The sequence below is a fragment of the Rhodamnia argentea genome, chromosome 11 (assembly GCF_020921035.1).
Source record: "Rhodamnia argentea isolate NSW1041297 chromosome 11, ASM2092103v1, whole genome shotgun sequence".
Lineage (NCBI taxonomy): Eukaryota > Viridiplantae > Streptophyta > Magnoliopsida > Myrtales > Myrtaceae > Rhodamnia > Rhodamnia argentea.
Window position 1 is genome coordinate 21,091,587 of NC_063160.1, and position 25,655 is coordinate 21,117,241.

At 41.0% G+C, this 25,655-nt stretch overlaps 4 protein-coding genes across 5 annotated transcripts; all 4 read left to right on the forward strand.

Annotated features, from left to right (window-relative positions):
* The first annotated feature begins 598 nt into the window (after nt 1-598).
* Nucleotides 599-1,829, forward strand: LOC115735688 (protein BASIC PENTACYSTEINE4). 2 transcript variants are annotated; one of them, XM_030667068.2, is made up of 2 exons: nt 599-742; nt 849-1,829. In XM_030667068.2, exons 1-2 carry the CDS (start codon nt 671-673, stop codon nt 1,719-1,721), a joined length of 945 nt encoding a protein of 314 aa, XP_030522928.1. In that variant the 5' UTR covers nt 599-670; the 3' UTR covers nt 1,722-1,829. The 2 variants fall into 2 exon arrangements, with proteins under 2 accessions (XP_030522928.1, XP_030522929.1); XM_030667069.2 differs by having other exon boundaries at nt 599-709.
* A 10,717-nt stretch (nt 1,830-12,546) lies between these two features.
* On the forward strand, nt 12,547-16,407 carry LOC115735686 (bZIP transcription factor 29-like). The gene is made up of 5 exons (XM_030667066.2): nt 12,547-12,725; nt 12,916-14,319; nt 14,436-14,568; nt 14,657-14,741; nt 15,773-16,407. Exons 2-5 carry the CDS (start codon nt 13,034-13,036, stop codon nt 15,988-15,990), a joined length of 1,722 nt encoding a protein of 573 aa, XP_030522926.1. The 5' UTR covers nt 12,547-12,725; nt 12,916-13,033; the 3' UTR covers nt 15,991-16,407.
* Nucleotides 16,408-19,139: 2,732 nt separating this feature from the next.
* On the forward strand, nt 19,140-21,360 carry LOC115735698. Its single transcript, XM_030667079.2, has 3 exons — nt 19,140-19,313; nt 19,472-19,537; nt 21,065-21,360. The coding sequence occupies exons 1-3, from the start codon at nt 19,266-19,268 to the stop codon at nt 21,110-21,112; spliced, it is 162 nt and encodes a 53-aa protein (XP_030522939.1). The 5' UTR covers nt 19,140-19,265; the 3' UTR covers nt 21,113-21,360.
* Nucleotides 21,361-24,526: 3,166 nt separating this feature from the next.
* On the forward strand, nt 24,527-25,342 carry LOC115735689 (auxin-responsive protein SAUR50-like). Its single transcript, XM_030667070.2, has one exon. It carries the CDS (start codon nt 24,600-24,602, stop codon nt 25,035-25,037), a length of 438 nt encoding a protein of 145 aa, XP_030522930.1. The 5' UTR covers nt 24,527-24,599; the 3' UTR covers nt 25,038-25,342.
* Nucleotides 25,343-25,655: the final 313 nt, after the last annotated feature.

The following is a 25,655-nucleotide window of genomic DNA, read 5'->3' on the forward strand; positions in this document are numbered from 1 at the left end:
TGAAATTCATTGTTAAGTGTCATTTTTTTTAATTCTTGCTTTCATTGTCCGCGTAAATAAAGTCTACTTGTCCATGGAATGCTTCTCTCTTTTTCCTTTTTGTCTTCTGGGAGATTTCCTGGTTTGGTTGTGTGGAAAGCCACTGATTGGATACGGGCATTAAATGCAGCTTCTTTCTTGCCAATTGGTACTCTACCATCCTTATGTAAGAAACCTTTGTAGCTCTTACGTATCTGCAGTCTTTGCTTTTAGTAGCTGATTATTGACAGTGTCTGTATTATCTTGGAGTTAGTTCAGAATTATGCCTGCCTGGTGGTGGTGGCTTTCCTGCTGGGGGCAGAAACATTTTTTTTTTGGTTCGAAACAATTTGAAAAAGGGAGCTCCCAGTTTAATAGGTTTGAGTTGTTATATAGCTTTTACCAAGATTGGAATGTTATTTGCATGCTCTATTGAAAAAGAATTCTCTACGAGCAACATTTTTTCTCCATTTTGCCTTTTCCTTTTTATCCCTTTTATCCTCGGGAGTCTGTATTTCATTAGCTAGAGAGCTATAATTTGAATTTAAGGCTTTGGTTTATGTTTTCTGTGAACAGGGATTTCGCCCTGCAGCATTCTGATACTTACCTTGACAAGTGCTTATGCCTTAGTTGCGAGTAATCTGGAGCTAATATGGACGACGGTGGGCAACATGGAAATTCTAGACATAAGGTGGATTATCCTTACAAGTTGATGAACACTTTGGTAATTACATGCGGTGATATCTTATTAGCCTACGGAAAAGTTGCTTTTTCATGAATTTCGATCTGTATGATTATCCTTGCTTAAAGAATGTCTATGTAATGTGCAGTGGAATATGGCCCCCCAGCATCAAATGAAGGAAAAGAATGCTTTAGCTATGAATCAGAAGATAATGAACATCCTTAGAGAGAAGGAGCAGGCTATTCAAGAATGCAAAGATGCGGAAGCTCAAACGAAGGCAGCAATTGATGCACGAAATGAGGCCCTCAGGCAGCGTGATGAGGCACTGATTGAGCGTGATAAGGCCCTAATGGAGAGGGACAATGCCAGAGCAGCACTTCAATACTGGGAAAATGCCATCAACTTTACAATGGTTGGGGGAAATCAACACGGGTTGAAGCGCCTCCACCAGCAATCATACTCTCAGGCTGACATAGCTGAAGCTCTTAATGCGGATGTACGTATAACAGATGCTTTTCCCATATCATCCATTACCGCTGATGCCGTCAAACCACGCCAAGGAAAGCGCTCAAAAGAGGGTAAGGGAATTGCATCAAAGGGCTCAAGTACACAAAGGAAGGGGAAACGAGTAGGCGAGGACTTGAACGTGCAGGTGCTATCACATGGAAGGAAGGTGAGGTCCAAGTGGGACAGTGCTGATGTCTGTTTGAACCTGGTTGTTTTTAACGGTTCCACCATGCCAGTTCCAGTTTGCTCATGTACAGGCATTCCTCGGCATTGCTATAAATGGGGAAATGGCGGGTGGCAGTCATCTTGCTGCACTACCACCCTTTCGATGTATCCGCTACCGCAGATTCCGCACAAGCGTCATGCCCGGGTGAGTGGTCGCAAGATGAGTGGGAGTGTATTTACGAAACTGCTCAGTCGGTTGGCAGCTGAAGGGCATGATCTGTCAATACCCTTAGATCTAAAGGACTACTGGGCCAAGCATGGAACGAATCGTTACATCACCATCAAGTAGATCCCCAGGAATCTTTTGGATGAGATGTGTTTATATTTGAGCCTTCTCTTTGTTTGAAAATTGAAACTCGTGTTATTGTCGGCAAATGTTTCTCTGTTTCCGACCCAACTCGAAATGCCTCTTTAACACAAGTTGGACTTTGGGAGCGGCCAGGTGCTGCGCATTTAGGATTCTGGGTGGGCAATCTGTCGTGCAGTTGTATCGATGACAGTGCGAGGAGTGATTCGTTTTACTCCTCTGCCCAGCAATTGGGTGGGTAAGCACGAGCATTTTCTCCCTCTGAGATAGAGTTATTTGTAGGATCAATAAGCAGGATTGGTAAAGATTCTAGCCTGAATTTGGAATAGACGAGCAACTTTCAATTAGACTGTAAAATCTCCTGTTTTAACATGAGTTTTGACTGAACTGCGATGAGTTATGGCTGTCTGGAAGATAGCAAAAGGATTTCTCGTTTCTCCATCTAACTCTGGGCCTCGGGAAAGTCTTGCTTGTATTAAATCCATATCTACTCAGACGACCATCGAGCCTCAGTGCAGGTTTGGAGTTGCTTCGTTCTTCCCTTCTTCTTCTTCCTTCTTCCCATTTATCATCTTTGATTTCTGCCCTTGCTTCTATTTCCATGGCAACGTCTTGGCTTAGGCGTTGTGCCCAGCCGTCTGAATCGTCCTCGGAATTCGATTTTTCTTTTTGGTCTCTCTTCCTCGGACTATGGTCTCTATTTCTTTTGGTCTCTCTCCCATGAGCACGGGAGAATTCGGTCCGTGATACATGAATGATGAAATGAGCATAATGGATTTGAATGTGTATTCATTCTGGCCACTCGCGATCGTTTTGATACACCGTGCTAAGACGTATCAGCTACTTAGCTTTCAATATCATTCTAAAATCAATAATTTCACATCTGCCTTAACAGTTTGACCTCCTTCTCGAGTTTCACTAGGCGTATTCTGCGAATTGTTACGCGAGGAGTTAACTGAAGCACATGACAAAGGCAAAGTACTTTTGTGTCTTCTACATAGAACGCTTAGCAAAAATTATTGAACTCTCCCCACTTGTGAAAAAGTCCATTCTATTAGAATGAAAACATAGTTTGACATTCGAGTACTTCCTCTCGAGCGTCCACATGTCAATCAAAATGGAAATTTCTTTAGAATCTTTCACTGATGCCACCTAGAATTGCACACAGATTTGCGGAAGTGTTGTGAACTTTGGTAAAAATTCTAATTTCCTACGTATCGAGAATTCGAAGACGCGAGTGCTCTGATGCGTCGTGATCCGTAAGAGATAAAAGACCGAGTTCATGCAAGGAATCGTGCCGTGTTATATTAATTTATCTTCTGGTTTAGGAGGAAACAAAAGCTCTGCCGCTTTGTTAATTGATATTCTTGCGTGATCCCTTGATTTGATCTTCGAAGGATGATGTTGGTCAACGAGTGGTTAAACCCACCTGGCATGTTCGTGATCAGACGACATTATCATGGCTCAGCGCGGAGACCGGTCCAAATGGATAGCCATCATCCTACGATCTCCCTCTCAACATCGTCCCACAATGATTGATTTTCGGATCGTTTGATGGGTATTATTTTAGACGGCCAACTCTAAAACTAAAGAATTGTCCTTTGTCCCCTCCACGTGGGGGGTTAACGAACCGTTCACAGCGGGATACGCCACAAAAAATAAAAAAATTATAAAAAAAAATTAGATATATTATAATTATGTCAATTCAATCATAATTTTTTTTTGTCAATTCAATCTTAAACATTTTGTATTTGTGACAATTTAATCCATTTGGCCGATTGACGGTGACGTAGTCAATATTTTTTCGAATTATTTTATTTTTATTTTCTTTTTTCCTTTTTCGCCCGGCCATGGCGAGGCTGGCCTCTGCCTTTTGCCGATCTCTTAACTTGGCGGCCGATTGAAGGTAGAAGGAAGAAAAATAAAAGAAGAAAAGGAAAACAAAAATAGGAAAAAAATTATTAAAATATTGATAAAATTAGCTGCGTGATTGTCAATGACAAAATAGGTTGAATTGGCATAAATACAAAAGATTTATGACTGACTTGACATAATTACAACGGATTTAGGACTTTTTTGATAATTCTCCCCATTCGATTTTACTTTTTAATCGCTCCACATTCTATTCATGAGAACTCCGCAGAATGCAACATTGAAGGTGAAATCCAATGTTTGACCTTCGGATTCATGGTTTCCTATGCTCGAGGATTGGAACATTTATGGTTGACTTTTTTCAATACTAAGAGCGTTGCGTACCATTTCAATGACTTTACTATGTGCCATATGCATGCAATGAAATTCATTTTTGGATCGAGAATTTCATTTCATTTCCATTTATAACCGATACTCTCGGACCACTTTCTTATTTATTTATTTATTTTTTTGTTTCTACTTATGTATCGCGCATATCTTATGTGTCGGGTTAGTAAAACCGCTTGGGCCTCTTATCTAATCCCTAGGGGGAGGAATTTATTATTGAGTTTTCTCAATTGCATGTTGTTTGTGTGGCATTCTCAGCCCAAAATCTATTGTTGAGATTTAACATGCACGTGTTTTTCTAACAGGGCCTTTGGAATCAAATTTAAAGGGGCTGTTTTTTTTTTTTATTTGATTATATCCTATCTTATTATACTATACAAATTATACTGTGCGCGCTATTTATCGTACATAGAATGAAATGGTCGTTCGAGTAACTCGAGCCACGTGTGGTGCGCAGATTAAAGAGACTGTTCGGGCAACGTCAACATCTCATCAATCGCGGGGGAGGGGGGGAGCTTTCGAGCGCAAACGTAGTTGGGCTCTTTCACATTGCGCACCAATGTGTCTCGTTTTGGTGGGGCTGCGCAGGTAAAAACGACGCCGTGTCCTGGCCAGTGACCTCGTTATAAAAAGACAAAAGGGCATTTCTCTGTCGCATTAATGGGGCGACCTTTTATTACGTGGGCCCCGTTTTTTTTTTTTTTAGGGGGGGACCATTTTTATTTAATTACATGTGTTCCGATTCGAGTGGATAAGCCTCTAGTCTTTCTAGGAAAAATGGAAAACAAAAAGTGCCCACGTGCTCACAGTGCAATCTCGGCAGCATCCACCGCCACGTGTCCCGTCCCCTGGCCCAGCTCCGGTCGGGTCAACACGATGCCTCCATCGACGGCTCGTGCATGGCCACGTGTACGACGCCCCGCGCTACTGGGCCGTCCGGTCCAAGGAACGGGACCGGCGGTGACTTTTGAGGTCCGCACCGATTCTTTCTTTATTCTTTGTTTTCTTTTTCTTTTTTGGGGGGGGGTGGTTTTTCTTTTTCTCCCTCTTTTTTCTTTTTCCGATTTTTCTTTTCCACCGGTAATTAAGTTGGTCAACATTTTTCTCGCGACGTTTGACCGGACGGTGAAATGTGAATTAATCGGTAGCATGTTTTCTTGTATTAAAAAGGTTGTATATCGGACGTATTTGTCGTAATTCAATCACGTAGGTTACAAAATGCTATAAAGTAATATGTATAATCTTCTAATGCTAGCATGACTCCACTCGAACAATAAATATGATTACGACATCCTAACACAAATTGTCGATCTTGATATGTATTTTTGTATGCATTCGAGCAAATTGGAGACGTTCAAATTTTTTTGTTGATTTCTTAAATATTCATATCCAATTGCCGAGATTTTGCTGTTTTCTAACGTGGCTTTCTAAAGTTTTATGCTCGATATGCTTGTTCTTTATCCAATACTTTTGCATAGAAAAAATTGTCCAAAAAATTTTAAACGGATTGCATTTTGGCCAATTCAATCATGGACTTTTTATTTTTGTCAATTGAGTCTTAAACTTTTTCGCATTTTGTCAATTGAATTCATCCGGTTAAATCTAGCTGGAATCGTGATGTAAATACTAGACATCGTAAGTGACATGACCGGTGTTAGCGTATACAATATTCGATATATTTTAATTTTTTTGATTTCTTTAATTTGTTCATTTTTCTTTTCTTAATGTGGCGAGAAAGGGTCGTCGGGCCCTCGCCAGCCATAACGCTCTTGCGATCCTCGAGCAAGTGCCTTGCCTAGATATGGGTGAGGTTATCACGATCGCGGGCAATGCTTCGTCGCAAGTGGCTGGTGAGGGCTTGATGACCCTCCCCGACCACAATAAGAAAAAAAAATAAAAGAAAAAATTGATAAGATATAATTAAAATTTATCAACGTCGGCGTCGATCGTGCCACGTAGGACGATCGGCATCTATGTCAGCGGTTTCCTACTAAAATTGGCCAAATGACCCAGTTGATAAACATGAAAAGGTTTAAAACTCAATTAACAAAATTTAAAAAAAAATATGGCTGAATTGATAAAAGTGTAATATGTTTAAAATTTTCTGGACAATTTTCTCCTTTGACATATGACTCGTGCATGGAGAATTTGATAAGAGCGAGGGTCATTTTCCAACCGTGATATAACATGGGTACACACCAACTTCGTCAACCTCCGATCAAGATACATATGCACAGGGCACATGACCTAAACCTCATTGGTTTTTTTTTTAAAATCCGAACCGAAGTAACTCCACCACGGCACTCGACGTGCTCCAAGTTCGATTAACAAAAGATTTCACGGTTCACAAATGCGAACTCCACGTATACAAGAAAACTACCACTGCACTAATTCACGGCACAATAGCATACCGAAAATCGAGAGATTGTTCAAAAAGTCATAAGCCTTTCAATTTTGTCAATTCAATCATAAACCTTTTAACGTTTTGCCTATCGAGTCAATCCGACTAATTTCAATCGAAAATCGCCGACGTGAGCGTTAATGGTGCCACCTAGGCCGGGTTGTGCGTGAAAAACTCAATATAAGCTCATTGTTCATAACCAACGCATCTCATTAGATTCCTGCATTGCGACTTAAGTTAATTCGATCCACTTAATCGATCCATACGTGCATGAACGCATACGTAGCATGCTTAGAACAAGCGACGAAGCTTTGCGTAAAGCAGGTCGCTTAAGCAACTTGGAGAATGTCGAAAAACTAGCGCATGTTCCTGTGTTTAATTAGCGGAAGCTTGGGACTTAAGTTCGTTTAATGATTCGCTGTCCTCAAAAGTCGTTGTCCAGTACGCATTCTAAGAATCCATGCCCTACCTTAAAAGCCGGGGTCAAATCACGCCCAAAAAAAAAAAAGGTTAAATCTTAATTAAAGAAGAAAGGCTTGGATTAGGGTTTGGTTATGTTCTTAATTACGTGCGCTTTCGTTCTTGTCGCGTGCAAAGGCTTTTGGACGAGAAAAGGGGAGCGGTTAGTGGAACTTTTTTTCCACGGCTCTTTAGGGTTTGATTAGATGACCAAATCCGCCTTTTTCCACATGGAGAAAAGCGACGCTTGGCCAATGGTGTTCTTCTTTGGATTGACATCGTAATTAGGTTTTGACATCTGGTTTAGAAGATTAATTAACCCCGTAAAATAAAACTTAATGCGTCATATTCACATGGTCATTTTTCAGTTAAACTGATTTCACACCTTTAACTTGGGTTATTAATCGGTAAAACGAGAATTCCCCATGAGATGCTTTGTCATAGTCTATGTCTACATAATTACAATATTCCTATGTGTAGTTGGTTCGGCGACATTATCTCGTGGTGGTTATGTGTGATTTGCCTATAGACTATAAAATTTTACGCAATTGAAATGTTTGCTTAAATTGTATCGCTTGTCTACAAAATTTGTCTACTTTTAACATACACGCGGTCTTCCCCACTTATTTGCTTAAATTTTTGGTTTGGGAATTCTAACGTGAGATCGGAGACAAAGTTCTCCCGGTTTATTTCGCATTTGCGGCCCCCTTTCGTCGAGCTCTGCTTGTCATTTCTAATATGACTTGCATGTGAGAATCGTGTTGAAGTATCTCGTATCTCGTGACTACAGAGTTATATGTTTCGTATATACACTCGCTCTCCCTTGTATATTATTTATATGCATATGATTTTTGGACAGAACATTCCAACGGAGGTTGGCATAAAATAAAAGCACCCGTCATGAGAAGATTTAGCTTCGTTTGATTTCAAAACATTGGTAGCTTGGCATCCAAGCGGGAAATCCGAAGTGGTCGCTACAATATCCCAAAGTTAGGAAGAACTTCCATGTACCAAGAGTGCTAAAAACACAACAAGTATCGAATGAATTAGCGAAACAATCGACTCTCGACACGTGTCATTATCTGAATTTTTTTTAAAAGATGATAATATTGTTTTTTATTTTTATTATTTTTTGCGATTCTTGATCCTCGATACCGACCGCCCCCCAACGAGCGAAACAATGTTATTGTCTGTGCGTTTTTCCGACTTAGGAGTTTTCACTTTGTTTGTCTGGACACATCAATCTAATCCAAAATCACACTAAAGTTCCATAGGCGCGAAAAAAGAAAAAGAAAAGTCTTGCCTAAGCTTAATTTAAAAATATGATTGTAGGTCCATCGACGGCCCAGTAATTTTCCTTTTGGCGTCGAGTTTTCCACCGCTTAAAAAGGCTTCGTGGACTTCACACTTCTCACGCCCCATGTATTCCACCAGACGATGCCATTAATAATCAGACATTATGACAAAGAGTCAGCAAAACATTGTTATTATGTGCTTAGTTTAGGCAATGTCGTGCATTATACTTAAAGCAGCAAGTAAAACTATGTCGCTTCGGCCTGAGGAATGTAAAAATGGGGCCCACGAAGAAAACTCAACCACGTAAAAAGATTTCCCTTTTCTTTAAACAAAAACGGAGGTAAACTAAATATTGACTTTGTTAAAATAAAAAAAAAATTTGGCCAAAAAGGACAATATTAGTAGGTAACATTTTAGGAAAACGGGTCTCTTAACTTTTGCTCAATATGTAATTTGATATATGAACTTTTAATTTACTCAATGTGATCCTCTAACTTTAGCCCAATGTGCAATATTAACCCTGAACTTCTAAATTGTCCAATATGATTTGTAGATTTTTAGTACGTGTTCAATTTAGTCATACAATCCTGTTGGTGAGAGCATTAAGGGAATAGAGACGCTAGTATCGCGGGTGTTGAGTTCGACTCCCACTCTCTATTGAAAGTTAGAAACAAGACCGATAAAAAAATATATACGATGGCAACAAAACGAACATGGTCGATCCACGTACTAGAAATCATGTTCCTCAATTTTAACTACTTTTATTTTTATTGATGGTGAAGTCTTTTTCGTTGATTGTCAGATTCAAGTGAACTAAACACGTGAAGGTTTGAAAAATCGTGTCATGAAAACCTGTTTCGCAGAAACAAACTTTGATAGGATTTCGAAATTGGTAAACGCAGTGGAATATATTTATAAACCAAAACCCTAAACAAGATCCATGCGTATATTGAAATCAATAGGTGTTTAAGACGTACCTTTTGTGAATCGAAGATAAATTGATAATCGATTGTGTATGGATTAACGCCCCAAATGTTGCGCCTCTACTAGTATCCACACACACGAATTGAAGTCTCCAACGATCCAAATGCTAGCTTACGGATCTTGGAGTTTTTCTTGCTTGATTGCCTTTACTCTTTGAGACTCTCTCAAAGATCTAAGAACAGAGAACAATTCTCTATCCCTCTTTTGTTTTTCTCTCCTTGAGAACAAGACTTTCTTTATTCTCTATCAGGCGTCTTTAGGGTTTTTCCCTGTCTATATATAGAGTCAATATTTACGCGTAGCAAAAGAAATGGGGCCGGGCGATTCGGGCTCGCCGAACTGTTTATATCTAATCGTGCGTTTAATCGTTATCTTATAACGTGCACGATCGCGTAGATATTTGGAATATGAGATTAAATTAAAATCTACTTCTTAAGTACATAAAGGCGCAGAGAAAATATGAACTCACTTCGTTATTGTGTGCGACCATGTAAGTTCACTAAACATTAACAGTGTGCTCAAAACCCTTTTTGACCCATAAGTCATAAGCGGTCTTTAGCAACACATTATGATTACCTAAGTATAGTAAATGTCATTTTTCGACACAACCTAATTCATAATTAATGTTAGAGTATCAATCTTGATTAGTTCTTATGGCAGACTGCTAACAAACTTACCTTTAATTTTGGTGCGTGAAAACTGAATATTCCTTGACTTCGAGCATCGGACTAATTTCGTGAACACACGTAGACTTCTTGTCCACAAAGACGGAAAACGTCAAGGAAATGCTTTGATTTCTTAATAAATCCAAAAGGCAAATGGCGAACTTCTGCCGTATGAAGGAAATTGCGGTAAACGTTTGTTCCTATGACGGGGTTATTAATTAGCTAATGAAAACGACGTGGCCTGTTGGATTCGACCGAACCAAATGCAGCCAAGCAAAGGGGCTTTAATGTAATTGCAGCAGGACCTGGATTTTATCGCAATATCGCATATTATAAATGGCATAGATAGTCAGGTTGTAAACTTCAAGAAAACACAAATTCAATTGTTAGAAAAATGGATAATTGCACAAATGATCCATGAATTTCGACTCAATGTGCAATGTAATATCTGAACTTTTAATTTGTTCATTTTGGTCCACGAACTTCAGTCCAATATGCAATGTTTTTTCTGGACTTCCATGAACTTTTAGTACATATTTAATCTAGTTCCTGGACTATGTGAAAATGGTCAATATTCTCCATGAACTTGAATTACTGAAAAGGCAATAAGAAATATTTTTATATAGTTCAAAGACTAAATTGAACATATACCAAAAGTTTAAAGACCATATTGAACAAATTTAAAGCCTATGGGCGATATTGTATATTGGATTAAAGTTTAAAGATCACATTGAACAAATTAAAAATTTAGGAACCACAATACGAGTTAAGTTAAAGTTCAAGAACTATTTATCTCATTTTTATAGAAAAAAATACTAGTTTTTATCTTGTGCTTCTGTGCTATTGCTTGTTCATACTTCATGGGCATGGATTAGCAAGGCAGTAGCGTTTTGATTACTTGGCACATCGCCACGAGCAATATTGGCATACCTGGTAAAAGATGAGTAATTTTCAAGTCATTTCATGGAATAAATTTAAGTTGACGTTGGATGAAACACGGCAATGTACGTTTAAATTGTATTACATATGTATAAATACGAGAAAAAATTTCAAATAAAGACCTAAAGTGTTTTCATTTTTTCAAATAAGATCTTGAAATGGACATTGTTTGAAAAAGGGCATAGAGTGTATTCATTTTCTCAAATAAGGACATAAAGTAGATATCATTTTAAATAAGTGGATGAAGTGACTATGTCGGTCTCGAATAAGGATATGAACTTCAAATTGATCTAGGGCATTTTCCGTTTTTTACTTTTTTTACTTTTTTTCCCTTTTTTTCTTTTCTTTTCGTTAATGGCTGGCGATGCTCGAAGAGAGCTAGGCGAGGGTCGCTCGACCCTTGCCTACCATAGAAAAAAAAAAGAATTAAAATTATCTTTCAACGAAAATGTCCTTAATCGATCGAAATATTTAGTCGGCTTGTGTCGGGCCTTTATTTGAAACTGTCATGACCACTTCGGACTCTTATTTGAGACTAATATAACCATTTCAGGTCCTTATTAACACCGAATGGCCACTTCAGCCTTTCATTTAAAACAAGGTCCACTCAAGTTCATTTTTCGAGAAAATAAGGGCCTTCATATCCTTATTTAAAATTTTCCCTAACCACGATGTTTGGCGCATATAACAACTTCAGGCCCTTAGCCGTACATACTAGATTAGTTGGTATATTATAGATGTAATCTAGAATGTACAGCACATGTGCTTTGTTTATTTTTATTTTCCCTCGCTTCTCTCTTTTATGTATATGTGTGTGTGTGCTACACAAGGGGATTGAACTCCAGACCCGATACTCTCCGGTCCCGACCCTCAATCCCTTTACTAATAAGGCCATATGTCCGTCCTTGCATGGACTTTGTTGACACGAGTAAATTTCTTCTATTGAAGGCCGTTTTGGAGTCCGATTTAAATACAGAGACGAGGAATCGAGAACTCGTAAGGTCGAGAGGAGGTAGATGTTATTATCGACATAAATTTTCCACACCAACCTTCCAAGGAAAAGGAAAAATCGAGACGAGGGGATGTCAATCACACCTGCAGCTACTTTAGTAATACAGGGAAGCACGTAAATTTTTTGGCATACGAGTATGGATTTCTCTTTATTGTTTCTCTAATGGCTAATTAATTAATTAGTTAATTCACGTCAAATCAAAACAATAAATAAGGGTCGTAGGAGAGAGAGAGCCTCCCTCTCCTACCGTGTTGACTCCGATCTGCTCTCCATGTTATGTCGACGTCACCGATGATGATTGATCTACACGAGTCAAAAAAGCGCGTGAGAAAGAGAGGGAAAAGAAAAGAAAAATAAAAGGAAAGGGAAATCACCTCCCTCCTTTTTTTTTTTACGAATTCTTCAATTTATTCCCTTATTTTCAGTTTTCAGACAGGGAAACGTGCTTTTTCGGGTAAATAATCTCGGCCCGAAATTAGTTGCCTTAATAAGCTGCGGAGACGCAGGAGGAAAGTGACTGCATTTGGAAATTGAAGTCGGAATGAAATTGAAATTCGCCCCAAATGCAAATTCACCTCAGAAACTCTCTCCCTCTCTCTCTCACTAAATTCACGCGGAGGCCTTAAGTCATGATATCCGTGTAATAGTACCTCTACCAGTTATGAACTCCTCATCGTCTCCATTCCATATGTAGAGAGAGAAAGCGCTCCCACAGACGGAGATAGAGAGAGAAAGCTCCGCCTTTTAGTGTGTGTGTGGGTGTGTGTGTGTGTGAGAGAGAGAGAGAGAGAGAGAGAGAGAGCGCCTGCTTCTTTGTCATTTCCGCCTCCGAAGTACCCCCACAATCTGGTACAGAAGAAGATCGTCTCGGGGAGAGATTCTCGATTTGCTGATGTGGGCTCGCTCTGGACTCGCTTAACCTGCGTGCGTTTCCGGGCATTTTGCTTGTAATGACCGGGTCGAGCTGCGAGGTAAAGTGGAATGCTCCTCCGGGTGATGCTTGTCTTGTTTCGGCACTCGGGCCGGCGATGTTTTAGCTTCAGTTTGTTTTGCTCTTTCGTTGTTCATTTTGTTTGACTTCTTCGGCAGATGATTGGAGTCTGATTTTGTCTGCTTCTTTTTCTTTTTTTTTTCGTTTTTTGGGGCGGTTTTGATCGATAGGTGAAGTGAATTGAAGTTGGAAATCTGTTGCTTAGAGCTGTTCGTGGGAAGTAATTAGAGGTTTCGGCGAGGCCATTGTGTAGAGAGAGAAAGAGAGTTGGTTTTGGTGAGGGGAAATATGGGTGATGCTGAAGATTCTCGTAACGATACATCGCGAGGGCTTCAATCTTCGTTTGGGACTTTGCAATCTTCAATCTCCAAGCAAGCATTCTCCATGAACCAACTTGATATACCGCACTTCAGTGCTCCGGACATGCGCGCACCTATGCGGCAATTCCCACATAGTTTTGGTGGTGACAGTAACAAAAGAGCCGGTATACCGCCTTCACATCCGAACCAGATCCCTCCGATTTCGCCATATTCCCAGATCCCAATGCCACGGCCTTTGAACCAGCAGATGGGTTCTCCGAATTTCAGCCATGGACCGACTCACTCGAGGTCTCTGTCGCAGCCATCGATCTTTAATTTCGACACATTGCCCCCGTTGAGTCCATCTCCTTTTCGTGACTCCCCGTCGGCTTCGATCTCAGACCATGTTTCAGGGGATGTGTCAATGGAGGATCGAGATGCAAGTTCGCATCCTTTATTGCCACCCTCTCCGTTTGCTAGGGGAAATCCTTCTCGGATTGGTGAGAGTCTGCCGCCGCGTAAGGCACATAGACGGTCTAACAGCGACATCCCGTTTTTATCATCGCTCATGCAATCATCCCCACCTCTTATACCATCGAAAGGATTGGGTACGTTGGAGCGCTCGGTATCTGGGAGGGAGGCTATGAGCTCAGCTAAGCCGGCTCAGCTGGTTAAAAAGGAATCTAGCTGGGACAGAGGCGTTTACAGCAATGCAGAAGGCATGGGTGAGCGAAAGTCTGAAGGGGAAGTTGTAGATGACTTGTTTTCTGCTTATATGAATCTGGACGGAATCGATGCGCTGAACTCTTCTGGGACCGATGAGAAAAACGGTACTGAAACTCGCGAGGATTTGGACAGTAGAGCAAGTGGGACAAAGACGAATGGAGGTGACAGCAGTGATAACGAAGCAGAGAGTAGCGTGAATGAATGTGGGAATAGCATGCAGAGACTTGGAATGAATTCTTCAAGTGACAAGAGGGAGGGAACCAAAAGGACTGCCGGAGGAGATATTGCTCCAGCTTCCAGGCACTTCAGGAGTGTTTCCATGGATAGTTTCATGGAGAAGCTGAATTTCGCAGACGAGTCAACAAAATTGCCTCCTTCTCCTGGAGTTCGGCCTGGACAGCTCTCCCCGCGAAATTCAATTGATGCAAATTCTAATACTTTCAGCTTGGAGTTTGGGAGTGGAGAATTTAGTGGGGCAGAATTGAAGAAGATTATGGCAAATGATAAACTTGCTGAGATTGCCCTAACTGATCCAAAGCGTGTTAAAAGGTGTGGCATACCTGTACTTTAATCGAGGCACGATTAAAATTTATTATTGGCCTAGAAAGTTGGTTTTTTTCCTTTCTTTTTTTGCATTTGCCTACTAAAATTATTTACTTTTTCAGGATACTAGCGAATCGCCAATCAGCTGCACGTTCAAAAGAACGAAAGATGAGGTATATTCAGGAGTTGGAGCACAAGGTTCAGACTCTACAAACAGAAGCTACAACATTGTCTGCGCAGCTTACACTCCTCCAGGTAATGAGTTCACATTCTCTGGTATAGTTTACTCTTCCAGTGATCTTTTCTACTTAAACTGATGTTGTGGTACCTGTTATTCACCCAGCGAGACTCTGTTGGGCTCACCAACCAAAATAATGAGTTGAAATTTCGTCTTCAAGCCATGGAACAACAAGCTCAACTACGTGATGGTATGATCTGCACTTTGAGTTTTGACATTGTGTTTGGTATCTGCAATCAGTTTGTTGTATATCTACTGATGCAATCTATGTTGGAAGACGGTAATGGTGTCAAAAGTTGTACACTCATTTTAGACTCCTGGGACCAAACTTAAAATGCTCCCGAACATGCTTATCTTCTGGAAAGTAGAGGATGCAGTGGCTCGCTTTCTTTTCACCCTTGTCATCATCTCATGGTCTGTCGATGTTCAACATGCCCGAAGTTTTAGTATGTAACTCTTTTTTACTTAGTGCAGTTTGTTGAATATAGTAAAGTTGAATTTTTTTAAGGGGTTGACTGAATTCAGTTTGTATCTTCTTTAACTGAAATTTGATGCATTAAAGAGGAAGTACACATGAAGTGGAACCATTGATGCAGTAGATTGGGATGGTTGGATGGCTATTGGTTTGTTCAACCACCTCTTTGATTGTCCTGGCAAAAGTATGAAGCAATAGAGTAGCCCATCGTAATAGTACTACACGCTATTTTGGTAGCCCTTTGGAGTTCTATTCGCACATACAGAACATAATGTGAGGAAATAGTGAATCAGGGCGATAAATTATTTTTTCTTATTTTGCATATGTATATCAAAGGTATTTTTCTTCTGTACTACCAGTAGGTGGATAATTATTACGAGTCTATCTTCCTTTCCAATAAGCTGCACCTGACTTCCTGGCGTAGATGACATGCATGTACTTGTCTAAGTTTAATGTATAGTAGGTCATGCCCTCTGTATAACGTATATCATGGACCGTACCTTCTATGTGTAGGTGGATTATTATTACTGAGTCTATCTTCCTCTCCAATAAACTGCTTTTTTGACTTCCTGGTGTAGACATGCGTGGACATTTCTAAGTTTAATGTATTTTTCTCTTGTTTCTGATGACTTATGAAGCGAGTAAAAATCTACTATGGAAGTCTCCTTGCATTTACTGTGTTTGTTATGGCGGTCGTCATACTGCATCGAAAGAGCTCTTAACTTTGTTTTGACGGCATGTGACAGCCCTGAATGAAGCATTAACTGCTGAGGTGCAACGATTGAAGCTCGCAACAACGGAGCTTAGCGCAGAATCTCATCCTTCGAAGTGCATGGTTTCACCGCTTACTGTGAACTCCCAAATGTTCCAGCTCCATCAGATGCAACAGCAACATCCGCAGCCGCAGCCTCAATCGCAGCAGCAAAATGGCAACACAACCACAAAATCGGAGTCGAATCAATAGGATGCAGGTGGTTCCAACAGCTCCGGCGCCTCAGCAAATCTCAACTTGTCAACGGTTCTTTGACACCCCGCAGTAGTTCTTCTAGTGCATCCATTCATTCATTAGTTTTTGCATAAGCAACCCAAGTCTTTTGCGTGGTAATTTTATACATCTATATGTTGCTCCATTTGCATTTGCATCTGTAGTTCTGATCTAAGGTATGAAGTCATATATATATATACTTATACAGGCTGTAATATCTAAGTCATGTCCACAGCATTCGTTGTTTTTTTCTTTTGTTTTTTCCTGGTTTTGTTTCATGGGGGATATGCCTGTGTCAGAATATACGCCCTGGGTAGACATGATTTGATTTGTTGCTTTGGAAGAGTTAAAAGCTCGACTCTTTCGCCTGCATAAACATATGTTCTTGTAATCCGACATGTCAGGCACTATTTCCTTTGCAAACATTTTTACAGCATCATGATCATCATCGTCTTTTGCCTTGGGGTGAACGTTTTTTGAACCAAGTCCAAGATGCCCATGCTTCCCTTTTATTTTTCAGCTTGAGCTTTGTTGGGTGCTCTCTCGTTTTCTGGTTCTGGTCAATAATTGACGGATGTGAAGCGAACCGAAAGTCAATTACAATTACGTGCTGAAATTATGGACAGTTATGGCGATCACTACGTATGTTGGGTGGTGGGCCGATGGTGTCAGACCGTGGGGTCGACAAAACGACCCCGTCGCGATGGGAACATCGCCGTTCATTATCATCAATCATTCAGAAAGTCGCCCATGATGTTCCTGGAAGGGTGGTCGTCTACGTGGGTATCGTAATCATTCGTTTGCGTTTGTTCTCCGCATAAATTGTCTTGGGTACGCTACACTTCTTAGGCACAATTAATTAAAAGACCAATTGCAATTGTGGGAAATGGCAAAACTAACCCTCCGAGACTTGGCTGAATTTAAATAAGAGCAAATGCAATGTTGTTAGAACGAGGAAAGAAAGACTTCTGATGGGGGTACGACAATTACTGACCACTTGGGTTATAAAATAGGGTGATGAAATTGATGGTCGGAAAGTTTTTTGATCGTGGGGGCGTGCAAACTTAGAATTAAGGTTGCAACCTTATTAAATAAGAGAGACAGTGGGGGTGGTGGTGGAGTGTTTTAGAGGTGGTGATGGAGTTGCTCAAGTCAAGTGGCAAGCGTACGGTGGTAGCGGGTGGCGGTGGAAAACATTGAGAAAATGATTGGAAAATTTATTTAAAAAGTCCTAAATTTATCCTGATTGTATTAATTCAGTCTTGGACCTTTTTACATTTTGCCAATTTAGTTCATCCGTCAATTTTGGCTCGAAATCGTCTGACGTGTACACCGATCGTGCCACGTCGACAACCGATCTTGATATGAACAAATTTTAATGTTTTATGACTGAATTGGCAAAAGAAAAGTGCAAGACTGAATTGACACAATTACAACAAGCTTATGACTTTTTTGATAAATTTTCAGAAAACGAGCCGCTAAAAATCACGAACTTTTCGTATTTGATTGTTTAACAAGTTTGGCGACGAACTTTTAATATTGTTTACGTTCTTAAATCCAAGTAGCGAACTGAAATGCCCAATTGAATTAATAAAAAAAGTTGGAAGTGATTTAGACCATTGGACGGCTGTATTCTTCACTGAAACTATTGCAAGACAGAGCACGTGATTCGTAAGTACTAAAGTATTTTCTATCACGAATAGTTGCATGTTCCCATGATTAAAATTTATGGTCCTTTTTCCAAGGCCTTTCCTTTTTTGCTTATCTACATCTGTCAGAATCTTCTATTAAAAAGATCACGAGGAAAAAGGAATCACAATTCCCCGCAAAACTGTACGGGGATTCCCGTTGGGTCGAACACAAAACCCATATCCAAATCGGACCCGGCCCGCTATCACAGTCTCATCAAAACAGCATCGAGCACTCGGCTATGACAAATGCCTAAACTTGAACCCTAACTCTAGTCTAATGTCGTAAATCTACAAAACATCCACATTTTCTCAGCGAACAAAATACGAAGTAACTCTCTAGCAGATAATGAAAATAATGTCCAAGCAAGTATTCAATTCAGAATGAACAAGTCGGCAGACAGGATGATTTCTTTTTTAGAAGGTTATGTTGTATTTTGAACTCAGAGTGAGCTTTTTCGATGTCTTCATGTCAAGTAGAACTAGCATTACCAATGATAAGTCCTGGACTAACAAAATCGGTCATAACTTTATGGTCAACCTCGATGATGATCTTGTGAAAGCCCAATTTATTTTGCAAAGTCGAGTCCCGACCACAATGTCCAAAGTTGTGCTTGTGTCGACGAACATATCCCTGTAAATGTGCCAGAACCTCTAAGCTAGTCACCCCTTTGTTTCTGAATAAACCCCCTCCTTTGAAGGTGGAGGATCCCATCGGAAAAGCGAGTGTTCCAATTAATGTCGAGTTATTTGATTTCTTCCGTGTATGACCGAATTCTTGTACTGGACTCGGAGGGAAAACAACTTGTTTTCCATCTCCAGAAAAGTCACACACACTCCAAAAAATATGCCCCAATCATGAAGAATTCGACCTCCCTTTACCAACGAGATTTGACATCTCAAGCAATGCGGATTACCTCCCAAATTGCGAGACGTCTTCAATTCATTAGTCAACCGTGGCTTGTGGGTGGCTAGCTAGAGGAAAGTTCTATTCCGTTGAGATCCCTTTCACTTCCAAACAATGGATCATAATACCATTGAATTCTTGATTGTTTGCCACATTGATCACCTTGTGTGCTGACTTATCAAAGACATGTGCGTTTTCTCTACATTCTCACAAAAAAGTATCTTCCCCATTATGGAATAAAGGAGGTTTGACGGCCCCGAATGCGAAAAATAATATCAAGAATTCTTGTAGATACTCGACGAAAATATTAAATTTGAAAAAGAAAATGTAAGAGATTATACTTTTTTAAATTATTTATTCGATAATAGTCCTCGAAATACTTTTTAATAGCATCTATATTTTTTGGAAGCGCCATGAAATGTGTGACGAGTCGATGCACTTCTATCAGTTCTATGCAAGTATTTTCCCTCGGCGAGTCAAATCCAACTGTCCTGCAGTCAACGATTCACGTTTAACCCATAGACTCGACCGCATCTGATTACTAATCCCAAATCTAGGGCTAACAGCGAGGGCGCCGTTCTCTCCAACACCCACACAGTCGCTTCTTCTCGATTTCGACCGACCGCCATCCTCGTCCGGTGAGCGTCGTCATCGCACAAATGGCTCCGCCTCCTGGACCTTATTCCGGCACCAGCACCCTCGCTCTTGTAAGTCTCTCTCTCTCTCTGTGAATCGCGCGACGACGGCTCGTGATGCGAAGTTTCTAGATCTCGATGAGTTTTCCATTCTTTTAGCTCGATAGGAGGCATGATTGATGAAGCGTTAGTTTGAATCTGTGTTTTTGGGTGGATTTGGATGGCGACAGGTCGCCCGTGTTTCGGCTTTCACTTTCGGAGTCGTGTACGGAAACATGAAGCTCAAGTATCTGAAGGTACTGTGATCCTGTCTGATTATTGAAGGCCGCGTTTTATGTAACGAAGCGCCTTTACAATTGCGAATCTGTGGTGGTCTGATGAAGTTTCCCTAAGTTTTTTGGGATATTGGCTCTTGTTTTGTGTCATTGCTCTTTGCGTGCGGAGGGCGGGCAAATGAGCGCGTAACAATCGCCCGAAAGAAATTAAATTAGGTGATTTTGGCTATTGGGATGACGTGATTGTGTTCAATTGCGCAAGATTTTCCAACTTGCTTGTGCAGTCGCCTAGCTTTGACTCTGAATTGCTACTTAGTACTTACGAACGCTATCATCGAGTTAATGTGCTTGAGCATATCTGTTTGTTGAATCTGCGGAGAGTTTTGTGGCATACGGAAGCTGATTCCAGGTGACGAGAAACTGGTTACCGTTTTTCAGTGTAGGGATATCTTACATGCTTTCAGCTTCCGCCTATTTCTTTCGGTATAGATGAAACGAGGAAGATAGGATTCTCTTGTCGCAAATGCAACTTTTCATGACGAATCCATTTTCGCCTCTTGGAAGGATAGAAGGATTTCAGGTTTTAGTTTACAACTTGAAGTATTTATGGCAAAGTTATGTGGGCAAATTGATATGAACTTCTCTGGTGTGAGGAGGTCCACGCGATTATTGCGATGCACACATTACTTAACCTTAATCATCACTTGATCTGTTTCTGAAAAAGTCAGCACGAGAGTTGCATTGGAAGTGTGATGATGCTTCCTTCCATGGTAGATACTTAGCTGCACCCATTGTTGACATGTTGTGCATTTCGTGCACGCTCATGGGAGGCATTCTTTATCCACTCAAGTCCTTGCAAGTAGTAAGGCAGTCTCTGTGCAAGCGTATTCACATGTTGTGCGGTCCCTGGTCTTATGAAACGCTCGAGGCATAGCCTTCACCTTTCAAGTTTTTCTTCTCACACATATCAACATATGACTGTTAAGGCGGAATGTTACTGATGATTAGAATTGCTTTGTTGGATTTAGCCCCTCGTATGGTTGATAGCAGATCTGATTCAGTTAGACATGGGGCTGTTTATATGCTTGAGTTTCTTCACTACTTGCCTTGCATTGCTCCTAACACTGCCCCATTTTTTGTTATCTCCGTTACTGCACACTTCATCTGCCAGCACTTAAAGAGAGAGACCTTGAGGAAGAAGTTGAAAAAGAGCATGTAGGGGTAGTCTGAAAATGTATATTGAATCCCAGGACCACCGCTATCTCAGCTACGTTTTTCTAGGCCGAGAGTTGACGCTGGATGGTAAATTTGCAATATGTTTTGAAAGTGTCGGATGCATATGCTTGCTTGTAAAAAGGTACCATCCAATGGCATGACTATATTTGTCCCTTCGCAATGTTGCTTTAGTGTTGCTGACATTCAGATGAGATATAGTTAGAGTGCACTAAGTAAGCAGCAAGCTCTGTCTTACCTATTACTGGATGAACTGAGAAATTGTGCTAACGCTTAGACAACTTCAAAGCTCATTGCACCCTTCTGTCTTACCAGGCAAAGGCGAAGTCTCAAAGAAAAGCTGAAGCGAAGGCTCATCATTGAAGAGTTTGGGCGTTGTTTTATGTTGTGGATTAGGAAGAGTCACAATAATGGATTGGTAGGAATTTCACCAGCTTAACATGGCATAGATAGCTTTGGGCTGTTTCCAAATGCTTGTAGATCTTTGTTTTTCGTTTTATCTCTGAGAATCACTGGATCTGGGCATTGCCATTTGATGGCAATGGGCAACATCGGAATTTTTTCACTGGTTGTCTCATACTTTCTCCTGAGAAAATAATTCTCCTTGCTCACTAATGGCATCTTTGACTACTGTCTTTTCACCTCAGTTCGGGCTTCTGCTTAGCTATTCCTTGCGTCTCTTAGGAATATATGTCGTGAATATTCATCCGAAGTTCTTACTGCGGTACGCTCATGCACCTAGTCAATGTTATTTTGGTTCCTGAAAGGTAGGATTTCTTCTGGACAATTTCGGTCAGACCTGAAGCTCGAAGTATGGCGATTTCAATCAAATTCAGTGTATGATAATGGGACTTGTTTCTTTCTTCTCGCCTCTTTCGACTTATGGAGTTCTAGGTCAGATTCTTGGACAACAAATTGTTAAGTGTGGTGCTCTAGGCCGATTAGACTGCACGTGGACCGAAGTCATTCTCGGCCGAGAACCGGCGCAGTCGTAACCGATAAGCCCAAAAGAATCGAGCGGTTGAACTGAGAATCGCTGAAAGAGACGCCTCGTTTTTTGCTTAGCAGCAAACGAAATCGTACCATCCGCACGAAATCGTAGTACGTGCTTCACATTTCTTATCTTTTTTCAAAGAGAGTTAAGTGCGCTTAGTTATTTAATCAGCCAATGATTGAAACAAGCTGTGGCTTACTTAAGTCACGCTTTGCCAGAGGATTCCAGCTTCCTCCCGACGCTCAGATAAAGCTCCTCCCGCCTCGCGCATTAAAAAACTAATTCAGCTAATGGCATTGTGGGGTCCCTTCTTGGCTTCACCTACCTCTCTTACGCAATTATTGTTTAATGGGTATGAAGTTGGCGCAGGAGAGGAGTAATCAATTCCTCTCGCTAGAAGTTTCGATTGAAAAATTAGATTTGCGTGACGTACGGCGAACGAATTTCTCCTGATTGTTCGCGAAGTCTTACAATCTTATCTCGACAGTGTTGGTAGACTCTCGCATGAAGAAGACGATGGCATCACTGATTTTCTTCAAAGGCTCCGTTTGATTTGTTTCGAGGAATATGCGAGATTTTCGAAAAATATTTTTTTTTATATTTGACAAAATTATGAAAAAGACAAGAAAAATATTTTCCGTCGTTTGGCATGGAAAATCGGTTTGGCATAACAAATCGGATTTGATTTTCCTCCGTTGCCTCCGGTGCATTAAGAACAAAAAAAAAAAAAAAAGGAAAAAAATCATTTTTTAGCACAGTCAAAAAGTGATTCGAAGGTATTGATTAACGCGACCCCGTTTGCGAAGGTCACTCTCGACGAGCATCTTGATTGGGCGTTTATTCTATGGATCTTTGACTTCGACTGTGCATCTAAGATCCAAAGCGATTGAGCAAATTAAGGAAGGGGGGGTGGGGGGCCTCATCTAGCAAATTAATTTGGTGGGCCCCGCATATATTCCCCTCAATCTTGCCCAATGAGCTAAAATGCAATCGGGGATTTTACCGTTTCATAAAGATGTTGGGGGGGGGACAAGAGATCATGGCATTAGAGAAACACTTATCCTGGACCCAATAAAGAAAGCCCACAAAAAATCTGTCCGTTTCAGCCTTCAGCTTTTGGCGTGTATGAATCCATGATTAGCCGAGCAGCAAGACAATCAATTCGTTCATGCAGAATCTCAATTATGACCATTATTTTCTTGTGGAGATATACATTATAGGCAAAGTAAATTTGAGTGTCCTTCGGCTTGGCCGAAGAAAAGTGAGAGATTTCTAGGTTAATCATTTAAGGGGGGAAAATTGTTCAAAAAGTCATAAATCGATTGGACCTATGTCAATTCAGTCCTAAATATTTCAATTTTACTAGTTAAATTGGCCAAAGTGCAACAAGTTTAAGATTTTTTGGACAAATTTTCTCACCATTGAGCAAATTTCTGGTTGGTGCCCTTATGATGTATTTAAGTATATGATGATGATTGACTTGTTTCTCGTCTCGCTTTACTATTTTTTTCGGAGATAACGAACTTGGTGTCTGGATTTGATCTGGTCAACTACGTAGTGTTGGGTTGATCTTATCAAGTCATATACATTCGTCACGAGGATGTTAAAATGGAAGAGAACGGTCGGTGGGGGTAGCTTCAGTTGGATGGCGACACCGTCCGAGGTTGTGGATCGCGGCCTTAATGTTTGGAAGGAGGCAGACAGAATCGAATCGTATCTTTACTCGCCAAGACTCACTTGACATGATCCGCAACTTCCCGGCATTTCCCAAATCTGGTCAGCTTTGATAAATGATTACATTTTATCTATTACCTACATATAAAGAAAGAAGTGATTTTTTGATGAACGAAATTTTTGGTACTTACCCTTCATGGAAAACTCGAAATCTAGCGTATCTAATGCTTATTATGGTAAATACAAACGCGAAGATTGCAAGATTGTAATTGGGACAGTAAAAAAAAAAAAAGAAGGGATTCTCAACATCTTCAGTTCTAATCCCGATTTGAGAAATTTCAACCATACCATAAAAAATTCGGCCTCGGATTCAATTGTACCTCTCGACCAAAAAGGAAAATTTGAAAAAAAAAAGTTGTACCTACCAAAGAAAGAATGCCACGAAATGCCACGTTGGCAAAACTTTCCGCTTTTCATATATGCCCTACGCTTGTTTTCGGGGTCCTTCCTGCTCCCACAGCCTAGGCTGTGGTCAAAGGTTATGCGTTCGGACACAAACGATCGTTTGTTCCACGGCAATGTCTGCATGTTATTATGGCAACCCCTCCCCAAAGTCAAATTCCATGCACGTTCGTTGACCCCGACCAAAGCTAGCGATGCCACTAACCCCGTTCTTGTCACGCTTGCCCTTTCCAGCCAGCCAGCTGCCCGGTCCTACCCGATCGCGAGCCGATTTTTGTATCGACTTGCACAATAATTCCATCCATCCAAATCAATCACTCTCCCTGTTTATGAATTCGCTAAAGTCCTTTTAAATCTATAAAATCCGTCAATCCCCGTCGAGTTTTTAAACGAGCCAATGACGGTGTGGATCGCGTTTTGCTAAGCATCCAGAAAAACAAAAATCTGCGATCCTGCCTTACAGTTTTTGGGGCCCAAAATCAACTGAAACTTCTCTGGTTTTTCCGTAATTATCTTCAAGTCCAGTGGCACTTGCCCAACCTGTTCGCCTTATAAAGATCATCCTACCAATTTTCTCTCCTCAAAGGCTCTCTCTCTCTCCCCCCTTGCCCCCACCAACTCGCTTTGCTTTCTCTCTTTCTCTCTCTCCACTGACTCTCACTCACTTTCCTTCGCTTTCCCGGGGAAAAAAAACAAGAGGAGACGAAAGGAAAAGAAAGGATGTCGTCGGACTTCGGGAAAGAAAGGATGTCGTCGGACTTCGGGAGCTCCAACAAGATCCGCCGCATTGTGACGATCCGGCAGATGCTGCGGCGCTGGCGCAGGAAGGCCGCCCAGGCGTCGACGGCGCCGCCCCCCGACGTCCCGGCGGGGCACGTGGCCGTGCTCGTGGGGGGCGGGTGCAGGAGGTACGTGGTGCCCGCGACGTACCTGAACCACCCAGTCTTCAGGCGGCTCCTCTCGCGCGCCGAGGAGGAGTACGGGTTCGCGAACCACGGCCCGCTCGCGATCCCCTGCGACGAGGCGGCGTTCGAGGAGATCCTCCGGACCGTGTCCCGGCCCGAGGAGCTCCAAAGGTGTTGCCACGCTGGATTCCGGAGTGGGCCCCAGGGCATCTTGAGCGAGTCGAGGCCGCTGCTCAACGGCGTCGCGGATTGAGGTTGGAGTTCCCGAGATGCGCGTGGGCTGAATTTTTCTCGACGATTTCTATTTTCCTTTTTGATTTTTTTTTTTGTGTTTTAATATTCCCCCTTTTCTTTTTCTTTTTACCTTTTACTTTTTTTAGTAGGATGGGCTTGTTGAGTAATTTTATTTCTTCATCAGAAGCTCTAGTAGGATTAGTTGGTGGTCAACGTCTGTTGTATATTCAGTGGTTGACTAATTGTAGGAAATCTCGGAGAATATCGAATTAGTTGAAAGAATGAAAATTATTATGTTTTAACCAAAGTTTGTCGTGTTCATAATGTTCGAATATTATTCCTGTAATTATCAACTATTGGATTTTGAATTAGGAGGTTGTGGTGGTATATTCCCATGCTTTTATTGCAACCTTTTCTTTCCAAATACCTTTCGGATATTTCTCTTTCCTTTTATTGATAGATTCAACCTTGTGATGTGCCGAATGCAATTGTACTTATTAGGCAATCCCAGATTTCCCAAAAGAAAATTTTTGAATCATAGAACTTTGAAAAGATTTTGCGATTCCACAAAAAAAAAGGAAAAAAAAAAGGATAAAATTTCATGCATGGAATAGATGATCGGTTATATTTCGGGTCA